General features: G+C 39.2%; 1 protein-coding gene across 50 annotated transcripts in view; it reads left to right on the plus strand.

Moving 5' to 3' along the window:
• The window catches only part of LOC124421957 (Down syndrome cell adhesion molecule-like protein Dscam2), a 68,692-nt gene that overhangs the window by 53,691 nt on the left and 3,893 nt on the right, over positions 1-11,108 (plus strand). For 31 of the 50 annotated variants that reach the window (XM_046957722.1, XM_046957705.1, XM_046957715.1 and 28 more), the window contains 18 exons: positions 3,923-4,042; positions 4,112-4,285; positions 4,372-4,668; positions 4,751-5,112; positions 5,192-5,563; positions 5,678-5,864; positions 5,938-6,225; positions 6,319-6,588; positions 6,666-6,897; positions 6,969-7,145; positions 7,222-7,388; positions 7,709-7,948; positions 8,249-8,416; positions 8,941-9,078; positions 9,632-9,822; positions 9,900-10,254; positions 10,620-10,677; positions 11,061-11,066. In XM_046957722.1, the coding sequence (XP_046813678.1) occupies positions 3,923-4,042; positions 4,112-4,285; positions 4,372-4,668; positions 4,751-5,112; positions 5,192-5,563; positions 5,678-5,864; positions 5,938-6,225; positions 6,319-6,588; positions 6,666-6,897; positions 6,969-7,145; positions 7,222-7,388; positions 7,709-7,948; positions 8,249-8,416; positions 8,941-9,078; positions 9,632-9,822; positions 9,900-10,254; positions 10,620-10,677; positions 11,061-11,066 (3,802 nt within the window). Of the gene's footprint in view, positions 1-264; positions 547-3,922; positions 4,043-4,111; positions 4,286-4,371; positions 4,669-4,750; positions 5,113-5,191; positions 5,564-5,677; positions 5,865-5,937; positions 6,226-6,318; positions 6,589-6,665; positions 6,898-6,968; positions 7,146-7,221; positions 7,389-7,485; positions 7,669-7,708; positions 7,949-8,248; positions 8,417-8,940; positions 9,079-9,631; positions 9,823-9,899; positions 10,255-10,619; positions 10,678-11,060; positions 11,067-11,108 lie in introns of all 50 variants that reach the window. The other 19 variants (XM_046957748.1, XM_046957742.1, XM_046957744.1 and 16 more) reach the window with 3 other exon arrangements.

Genomic DNA, 11,108 nt, shown 5'->3' on the forward strand with positions numbered 1-11,108 from the left:
AGACCTATACGAGTCCACTTGCATTTTCCTTTTGATTTCTTCTTCTTCTTTTTCTTCTTCTCTTCTTCTCGAACACGATCTTGTTCTTATAGAAAAGCATAGGTTCGTTAAAAAAGTGGGTTAACGAGAAATGGTGGATTTCATTTGAAAAAGATGCTAAATTAATGACGTTTGTCCCGTCTTTCTCTCTTTCCCTCTTTCTCTCTCTTTCTCTACTTTCTTTGGCCTTTCTATTGCTTTTTTCTCTTTACCTATTTTCGACAGTCTCCCCGCATCTGCAGCCGTTCTCGTTCGATGAGGCCAACTCCGGTGATCTGATAATCGTCCATTGCGCGGTCGTGAAGGGGGACACGCCGATTTCGCTCAAGTGGTTGTTCGAGGGACGCCATTTAGAAGTAGGAGACGGAGTGGGTATCACCGCGTTGGGGGATAGAGTATCGGCCTTGACGATACCGACCGTAAGGGGAGAACATGCCGGAGAATATGCTTGCGTCGCCGATAATCCAGCCGGTCGTGCTAGGCACAGTGCACATCTCAAAGTGAACGGTACAGGAAAAATCAGAAACGAACGTAGAGGAAATACGCGGCCAGCATGATCGTCGCTGATATTATTACGTGTATCTATCACGCGCTAGTCGAGAATTTGTCGAGTTGGCTATGCAAAAGAATGCGAACGAAGATATTTAAACGGGAAACTAAAATGATTATATTTTCTGTCTGTGAGGTTGTAGCTCGAGTAGCAATCGATATTAATGAAGATAATATATATATATATATATATATATATATATATATATATATAATATATACGTATATATATTGTAATAATATTAACAATAATGCATTGTACGTCATAAGAAACTGTACTACTTGCTCTGTCTGTCGTGTAATAGTACATAAATACACATGAAGATGTCTGGAAAGTTTACGTTTTGCCCGATTCTCCATTCTCAAGTCTCCCATCTTTCTCTCTCTCTCTCTCTCTCTCTCTCTCTCTCTCTCTCTTTCTGTCTCTCTCTGTCTCTCTGTCTATCTACACAATTATATCTCCTCCTCGTTAATACAAAGTTCGGTAGGTTGAGTTTTCAAGCCGGAAGCTTTATCCTTTTCTTTTCTTAAGTTAAAGTCGTCGCGAGGTCTACGAATAATGACACATCCTGACTCTCGTTTTTTCACTTTTACCGTTATGCAATTTCTTCGTTAGTTAGTTTTAACAACAATTCCGAAAAACAGCAAAAGTATTACGAAACGAGAGGAGCTAACGGAGAAATGGAATCGCTGAATCGGAAGAAAGAAACGACGAGCAAATAAAAAAAAAAAGAAAGAAAAGAAAAAAAGAGAAAACATAAAAAAGGAGAGGAAAAACACGTCGAGTCGTCGTTAAAATCGCATTAGAATCTGTCGTCGTGGCCGGTTTACCTAGAGCCTCTACTACCGTTACATATTCCAGTCTTACCACGGATCAGTCCTTTCGATTTTGGGGATCGACCGATCTATGCCGGACAGGCTGCTCAGCTAGCGTGCATGGTACCGGTCGGCGACACACCGATCGAGATCACCTGGACCTACGAGGGTCAGCTCTTGTCGCAATACATGGGATACAGCGTCGGGAAACTCGGACCACGAACGAGTATACTTCTGATCGAGCCAGTTACCCCAGACCACGATGGACGTTACGCGTGTGTCGCTAGTAATCCGTCGGGAAGGGCGGTGCACGAAGCTACGTTACGAGTCCACGGTTAGGGCCCAAAAGTTAAAGGGAGCATTGAAATCGTGATAATGATAATAATGCTAATTGACCATATAAATAACGATATATACATATACATACGTACATACATATGTTATATTATATTATATTATATTATATTATATTATATTATATTATATTATATTATATTATATTATACTATACTATACTTATATATGCGTATATTGATTTTGATAATTGCGTATTTTGATAATGAGCGACATGATGATTGATGATCATTCGGAATGACAACAAATGATAATAATAATAATATCGCGTCGGTTACCGCGACATTTTATGACTGCAGGCTTTATTGATGCATCTTCGTCGTTGCTGAAGCTGTCCTGTTGTGTACAGAGCGTTGCTTTCGTCACCGGGGATGACACTCTCGTCTGCATTGTCCCTCTCTTCTTTCTCTTTCTTTCTTTCTCTCTCCCTCTCTCTCTTTCTCTCTCTCTCTCTCCCTCTCTTTATCTCTCTCTCTCTCTCTCTCTCCCTCTCTTTCTCTTTCTCTTTCTCTCGCTCATGTTTCTCTCATTTTTTTATTCATTCCTACGTTACTTGGTTTATAATTTTTCTTTCAGCCATCTATCTTTCTCTTTATATCTTTCATCTGTTTATATTTTTTTATTATTATTATTATTATTATTATAATTATTATTATTATTATTATTATTATTATTATTATTATCATTATTATCATTATCATTATCATTATTATTATTATTATTATTATTATTATTATTATTATTATTATTATTATTATTATTATTATTATTATTATTATTATTATTTAATTTCTATCTTATACGCTACAGTTTTCGAGTCCACAAGCTTAAAGCCGAGCGTTAAAGATCAGGTAGATTTATCCGAAACCTCTGTCTTCCTCAAGCTCAATAACGGCTTCTTTTTGTGTTAGCCGTTTGTTTAAATTTCGTGCTTAAATCTCGTTTCATTTTTTCTCTTGCGCCTTCCTCGTCAACATTCATCGATCAAGCGATCCTTTCGTTGGCTTTCCAATTTTGCCAAGAAAGATCGTGAAAAGTATTGTATCTCGCTCTTTCTCTCTTTCTCTTTCTCTCTCTCTCTCTCTTTCTCTGTCTCTCTCTCTCTCTCTCTCTCTCTCTCTCTCTATTTTTCACACATATACACACACGATGAACATATCATATATCACGCCGATACTTTTCTTTGATCTTCATCATCCTCAACAAAAGATATATATATATCATCGCTCTATCTCTCTCACGCACACGAATATCGCGAGGTTTCTGATAGGTTTCGTTAATTCTCTCGTATTGTTTTTGTCGTCACAACGTCGATCAAGTTAGTAGTTCGTCGTACACCCCCACATTCGCGAGCCACAACGCGTCCCACCTCCAAAGACGACCGACCGACCATTCAAGTACCCCTCGGAGTGTTTCCGAGATTCGTTCCAACCCTTACTCCTTAAGGCACCTTTCCACACCAGCCTTACCTTGCCTTCACCTCACATGTCTCGCCTCGTTCATTTTGTACGTGCATGAGAAGGAAGTAGTTTGTAGTGATACATGCATGCTTTTCTCTCTTTCTCTTTCTTTATCTATCTCTAACTATCTCTATCTTTTTCTCTAACTCTTTCAGTCTCTCTCTCTCTCTCTCTCTCTCTCTCTCTCTCTCTCTCTCTCTCCTTCTCTCTTTCTCTCATAGCTTTTTTATTCCGAGTAGGAACATGAAATATGGTCTTAACATGATTTCTTAATGCGGTACAGCATGCGAGCCGTGCTTAAGTACATACATCGTAGAACTTCTTGCATGCATTTTCAGTGAGTTCTTTCAGCAGCCTTTCTTAGTTGATCTTCATACTCTTGGTTCATGCTGGTAGATACCCGCATAGTCATCTCAAAGTTCCATATGCTTTTATTAATAGTATGATCTGCTCGTTGCGGTAGCGGAAGCGAATCGACGTTTGCATGTAATAAACGTGATCTAATTTGTCCTGGATCTTTTTGTTCGCCTAATGTTTTGCAGATAGGATTTAGTTTTAAATGAAATATTTTTATGAAAATTTCTTATATATTCGATAATTTATTTGAAAAAAGATCTAGGACGACAGAACGATCTGCTTCCGGTTTACTGCTATAATAGACTAAGCAAAAAGAACGCAGCACTAATCGATTTATTCTGTCACAGTGCCACCTCGTTGGATTCTGGAACCTACTGATAAAGCTTTCGCACAAGGCTCTGATGCACGCGTTGAATGTAAAGCCGATGGTTTCCCGAAGCCCCAGATCACATGGAAGAGAGCTGCTGGTGAGTATTTTAGTTTTCTTAACTATTAAAAATCCGCAATAATTATTTACTTTGAATTTCACTAAATAGGAGATACTCCTGGTGATTATACTGACTTGAAATTGAGCAATCCCGATATTAGTGTTGAAGATGGTACCCTCTCGATCAATAACATTCAAAAGACCAATGAAGGCTACTATCTTTGCGAGGCTGTTAACGGTATTGGAGCTGGACTTTCTGCTGTCATTCTCATCTCTGTTCAAGGTAAGATTCTTCTCTTTCTTTCTCCCTTACTTTTTAATATTTATATATAAACTGTTTGCTAATATTAAGACAATTGATAATTACAGCACCTCCTCACTTTGAGATCAAGCTCAGAAATCAGACCGCACGACGTGGTGAACCAGCTGTATTACAATGCGAGGCACAAGGCGAGAAACCAATTGGCATTTTATGGAACATGAACAACAAGAGACTCGACCCGAAGAGTGATTCACGTTATACCATTCGAGAAGAGATTTTGGCTAATGGTGTTCTGTCTGATCTTAGTATTAAGAGAACTGAAAGAAGTGACTCGGCTTTGTTTACCTGTGTTGCAACGAATGCTTTTGGCAGCGATGATACCAGCATCAACATGATTGTTCAAGGTACGATCTTTAGACTAAAGTTTCAAAGTTATATATTTTACTTGATAGTAAAGAAATTTTTACCAATATGATTTCCTTGCAGAGGTACCGGAAGTTCCTTATGGTCTTAAAGTATTGGATAAGTCTGGACGTTCAGTTCAATTGTCATGGGCAGCTCCATACGACGGAAATAGTCCCATTAAACGATACGTTATCGAATACAAAATCAGCAAGGGCTCCTGGGAAACCGATATCGATAGAGTACTTGTGCCTGGCTCTCAACAAAACGTAGCTGGTGTGTTCAATCTGAGACCTGCCACGACTTATCATCTCCGAATTGTCGCTGAAAATGAAATTGGAACGTCTGACCCATCTGATACCGTAACTATTATCACTGCCGAAGAAGCTCCAAGTGGCCCACCTACTTCCGTCAGAGTCGATGCTCTTGATCAACATACGCTCAAGGTAATTACCTCAAAATTGAATTTCTCATCATTCCATAATTAGTAGCAAATAGTTTATTAACGAAGTTAAATATATTTAGGTAACCTGGAAACCACCCCCACGTGAAGACTGGAACGGCGAGATTCTTGGCTATTATGTCGGCTACAGGCTTTCATCCTCAGACAAACCATACATGTTTGAAACCGTTGAATTCTCTAAGGAAGATGGAAAGGAACATCACTTGCAGATCATGAATCTTAAGACCTACACTCAATACAGCGTCGTTGTTCAAGCATTCAACAAAGTTGGTTCTGGACCGATGAGCGAGGAACGAAGACAACACACGGCCGAAGGTGTACCCGAGCAACCACCCCACGATACGACTTGTACTACTCTCACTTCGCAAACTATCAGAGTTTCATGGATGTCGCCTCCTCTTAGTGCTGCAAATGGTGTTATTACTGGTTACAAGGTAATAAAATTATTTACATCAAAAATACATTACGAAGTTATTTGCTATATATATTGTTATATTGACATGTTATGATATATATATACATATATGTATATATATGTTTATTCTTAGGTCATTTACGGTCCATCTGATACCTGGTATGATGAGAATACGAAGGATACCAAGATCACCTCCTCCAGCGAAACCATTTTACATGGCTTGAAGAAATACACAAATTACAGCATGCAAGTTTTGGCCTTTACCTCTGGTGGCGATGGCGTTAAATCTGCACCGATCCATTGTCAAACTGAACAAGATGGTAAGTTTTAATTTTGAAAGCATCAATAACATTTTATACAATTTACTGATAATGTAAATCTCTTTTCTCTTAGCCCCTGAAGCACCAATTGCCGTAAAAGCACTCGTCATGTCTCCTGAATCGATTCTCGTTTCTTGGCGCCCACCAAATCAACCAAATGGAGTAATATCGCAATACACTGTTTACACTAAAGCTGACAATGCAGAGGAACCAACTAGCCAGAAAGTACCACCAAATCAATTGACTTACGAAGCTACTGGACTTGACAAACAACGTAGATACGAATTCTGGGTAACTGCTAGCACGAACATTGGTGAAGGAGAAGCTTCTAAAATTGTGACATTGGGACCAAGTGTACGAGGTAAGAATCGAGTTTTCTTTTATTTTATAATAAATATCGTGTAAATATTTTAATAATTTAATTTTTTTCTTTTTATTTATAATGTATGTATAGTACCGGCTAAGATTGCATCATTCGACGACAAATTCACTGCGACTTACAAGGAAGATGTAAAACTACCCTGTCTTGCTGTTGGCGTACCTGCACCAGAAGTAACATGGAAAGTACGAGGCTCTGTTCTTCAACCCAGTGACAGATTGAGACAATTACCAGAAGGATCTCTATTCATTAAAGAAGTCGACCGTGCCGATGCTGGAGAATATTCATGCTATGTTGAAAACTCTTTTGGACATGATACCGTTACTCACCAACTCATCGTTAATGGTAATTGTCGATATGGATAATTATAACAAAATTTTGAAGTTTGGTCTTTTGTTAATATTTGATGGTTGACTTTTAAGCTCCACCACATTCACCACAAGTCACTCTTACTGCTACCACCACGAATTCGCTTACGATGAAATTGCGATCTCACCCAACTGATAATGCACCTATTCATGGATATACGATTCACTACAAACCTGAATTTGGCGACTGGGAAACTGTTCAAATTAGTTCTACGGCACAGAAATATACTTTGGAAAACTTATGGTGCGGTTCTCGATATCAGATCTATGTTACGGCTTATAATGGGTAAGAATAGGTCTTATGTATATCGGTTTATCAATAAAAATAAATATGATTATACATAAATGTATTTTAAGCATTGGCACTGGCGACCCATCAGATATTTTGAACACTCGTACCAAAGGATCTAAACCCATCATTCCTGAAGCAGCAAGATTTATTGAAGTATCAACCAACAGCATTACTCTTCACTTGAGCGCTTGGTCTGACGGTGGCTGCCCCATGTTATACTTTGTCGTTGAGCATAAGAAGAAGTAAGAGCCAAACGAGAAATTTGATTAAGAGTTTACGTAGCAAGTTTGAGATAACAAAGTTCGTCTTCTATTTTAGGCATCAGCAAGAATGGAATCAGGTATCGAACAATGTTAAACCAGGCGGTAACTTCGTAGTTTTGGATTTGGATCCTGCTAGCTGGTATCATCTTCGTGTTACGGCTCATAATAATGCCGGATTCGCGGTAGCCGAGTATGAATTTGCAACTTTGACCGTAACTGGAGGTGGGTATACCGTAACTACGCTTGATGCGTTTGAAAGCATCTCGTAGCCGGTGCTAATGGTGGCTGGATTGAACGGTCGCCGTATTTTTTGTTCCAGGCACCATTGCACCGGCCCGCGAATTACCGGATATTATCGGTGGTGGCAACGATGAAGATCCGGTGAAATTTTTCATGGCTAATTTGAATCTAGTCGTACCTGTGGTAGCCGCAGTTCTTGTTATAATCGTTGCCGTCATCGTGATCTGTGTTTTAAAAGGAAAAGGCCATGGTAGTGATAAAGGTAATTATAATGGTCTTTTTTTTTTGTTTATTTTGTACAGGTACGATTGCTCCGCCGGTACGTAACGATGATAACAAGAATACCGACGTCAGACGTTATTTCCCATGGTTACCGAGTTGGCTCGATGTTAACGTTGTAGTACCGGTTGGAGCTACGATCGTTGTCATTATCGTAGGAATTGTCGTCATTTGCGTCGCATTGTCTAGACGAACTCGAGGCCCGGAACAAACACGGCTGCGAGGTATCTCTTCAGCCGACGAGAAATATTACGAGGGACAATGTATACCAATTTTTTTTTTATTACTTTATTCATTAGGTTACGAAAAGAAATCGAATAATTGAGTATCACTGCGATGATGATTTTAATATGAAAAAATTGATATAAATTTTAATATTGAAATGTTATAATATTTGATAATCAATCTAGAGGTTCTGATCGTGATTATCCTCCCAGTGATTCTTTATCAACCGTACATAGTCATTGCCAATAATATAATGCACTTCAATGTACTAACATGTTATGAGAAAACACATGATATATGGTATTAATGTAAGCAAACACATTTATTTTTTCTTTCAGATGATGTAGTATATCAACAAACCGGTGTTGGTGGCGCTACACTCGACAAACGCAGGCCTGATCTCCGAGATGAATTAGGATACATCGCACCACCGAATCGCAAACTTCCACCTGTTCCTGGCTCCAACTATAACACTTGCGATCGCATCAAGCGAGGTACAGTGATAAGTAAGCCACAATTGACAAAAGTTTGATATTTAGATGATTCTCCATTATTACTGTTTGAATGTTGTCGCATCGGCACGAGATAGTTTGACCATATCTTCTTACGGAACACAAGAATTTCGCACAGCCAGCCGATGATACGAATTTCAAAGCGGTATTCATTATTAAGAACCAACGTGCAAGCAAACACAATACACACGCATTATATCTTACCGTCTAGATTTTGTTATTATTTATGTTGGCTACGCTTAAACATATTTTGCATACCTAAGTATATACATATACTATATTATATATATACACGTGTAAAGATGTATACCTTGCTTTAAGACGAAACATTTCCTTCGTATGCGCTTATAACGTCGCTGCGCGTACCAAGAATCGAACATGATTAACGAAATTTCTCTGGTCTTGGTATTATTGTTCCTTTTTTTTTAGAAAAGAAAGATCATTTAAAAACTAGATCTCGATACACAGCTTGGTAAGCGGCAGCGGGTCGTACGATTGTTGTAGCATATGTTCAATAGGTACAACAGGTTCGTTGAGAAGCCATTCAACGTGGGATCCAAGGAGGCACATGTATGAGGAATTAAATCATTGTGCACCAAGCAGAAGGTGCCCACCTCCACCGCGTATGGGCAGTTCGGAGGGCCTCTCTCACAGAGGTTGGTAATAGTAGTTTTTCTAGGACGAAGGACTCGTTCTCCCTCGTGTCCCGTCGCAAGCCTTCGTCTTTCGCGATTCTGGTAATCACGAACTACAGTCGGTACAGCCACTCGATCTTGCAGCCGGTTTTCGTAAGTCCTCTTCGTGATTATAAATTCTCACAAATGCAGGCATATATTTCTTTTTTTCTACTTCTTCTTATTCTTCTCCTACATCTTGTTCTTTTTATTCTTCTTTATCGATGTTGCACGTTCTCGCATGCTACGCTCGTTACAGCTCCTAGCACACAACTTACACATCGAACACACTTCGATGAAAAAAATATTTCAGTTCGGTGATACATGGGTGAGAAGATATATGAAAGGATATGAGAGTAGAAACGTTAAAGCGAGACTACCGTCAGTAAAACTGGTGCACGTATAAATATCATCGGTATCATTAATATATTTATCAAACGTGGAAATAATATTCATAGAATTTAGTAATAAATAGAAAATGTATCTTTTATACGAACTTCATGGCAACAGAGTCTACCCTCGATACTTGTTGCAGGCATGGAAGATGAGATCTGCCCGTACGCCACTTTCCACTTATTAGGATTCCGTGAAGAAATGGACCCGAGCAAGGCTATGCAATTCCAGACTTTCCCTCACCAAGGAAATGGACATTCCGGAACTATGGGACCACCAGTTGGACATCCGACTAACGCTTCTGCTCACAGTCGCTCTGGATCTCAATCTATGGTACAGAGTCTGTCCAAACAGCTCGTACAGAATTTATCTTAATAATAGTACTATTGACATATTTTGTGTTTCAACAGCCCCGTCAGAACGGCCGATACTCTAGAGTACCATCCCAAGGAGGTGGCAGCGGAACTCACGTTTTCTCTCCCGAATATGACGATCCTGCTAATTGCGCTCCCGAAGAAGATCAATATGGCTCTCAATATGGACAATACGGTGCTCCTTATGATCATTATGGATCTCGTGGATCGGTTGGCCGTCGTAGCGTTGGATCTGCTCGTAACTTACCTGTCTCTGGATCACCTGAACCACCTCCACCACCACCAAGGAATCACGATCAGAACAACTCGAGTTTCAACGACAGCAAGGAAAGCAACGAGATTAGTGAAGCTGAATGTGACCGTGATCAACTTGTCAACCGCAACTATGGCGGTCAGTACAATGAATCCTGATCGATCCAAGGGACAAAGGGCCGAGGATGAACATGAGAAACACGCTCGATTTCATGTCCGAATAAATAAAGAAAACAAGTCTGACTTGTATTCAGATCGTCGAGTCGTGTTTTCTCGTACTTGTTCTTGGTTCTCTCGAAATGCTCGTTTCATTAGACATTCGTTAGATACTAGGTGTACAACGCGGACATATCGCATGTCGAGCAAATCGCAACGTACACGAATGGAAGAAAATCGCTCCGAATTCTGTGTTTCTAATCGTATAGCTTTCCACAATTCGCATGCTACGTGTTGTCATAGTAGTTTACCGTTGTGTCAATCGTGCCGTGTGTTTTTCTATTTCAGTGAATGCTCGCGGCAAGGACGGCATGACCACCGAGGAGATGCGTAAACTCATAGAGAGGTCAGTAGAGAGCGAATGTGTTTGATTCGCGATCAAACGACACGAGAGTTACCGTTTCTAATATTGTATCTCGACTGAAAATTCATATTTCTAAGATATCTATTGAATACTGTCAATTCAATTCATCTCATCATCATTCATTTATCATTTAGTCATGACATAAAAGATCATTAATCGTCTTTCAATCATTCATTTTTGTCATTAATTTGAAGTTTTTCATTTTAAAGATTCGAACAATAATACTTTTGTATCAATTATATTACAATATTATAGTTACGAAAAATAATCGAATGCACGGTAGATTAGCTGAAGGCTTTACAAATACATTTTAATATTGTATCTTTTATCTTTGTCTTTTTCTTGTTTCATGACTCTTTACGCAGGAAGCCGTAAGTTTCTTGATCGTAGAACAGTACAGAGTGTATTTCTAT

The sequence above is a fragment of the Vespa crabro genome, chromosome 2 (assembly GCF_910589235.1).
Source record: "Vespa crabro chromosome 2, iyVesCrab1.2, whole genome shotgun sequence".
NCBI lineage: Eukaryota > Metazoa > Arthropoda > Insecta > Hymenoptera > Vespidae > Vespa > Vespa crabro.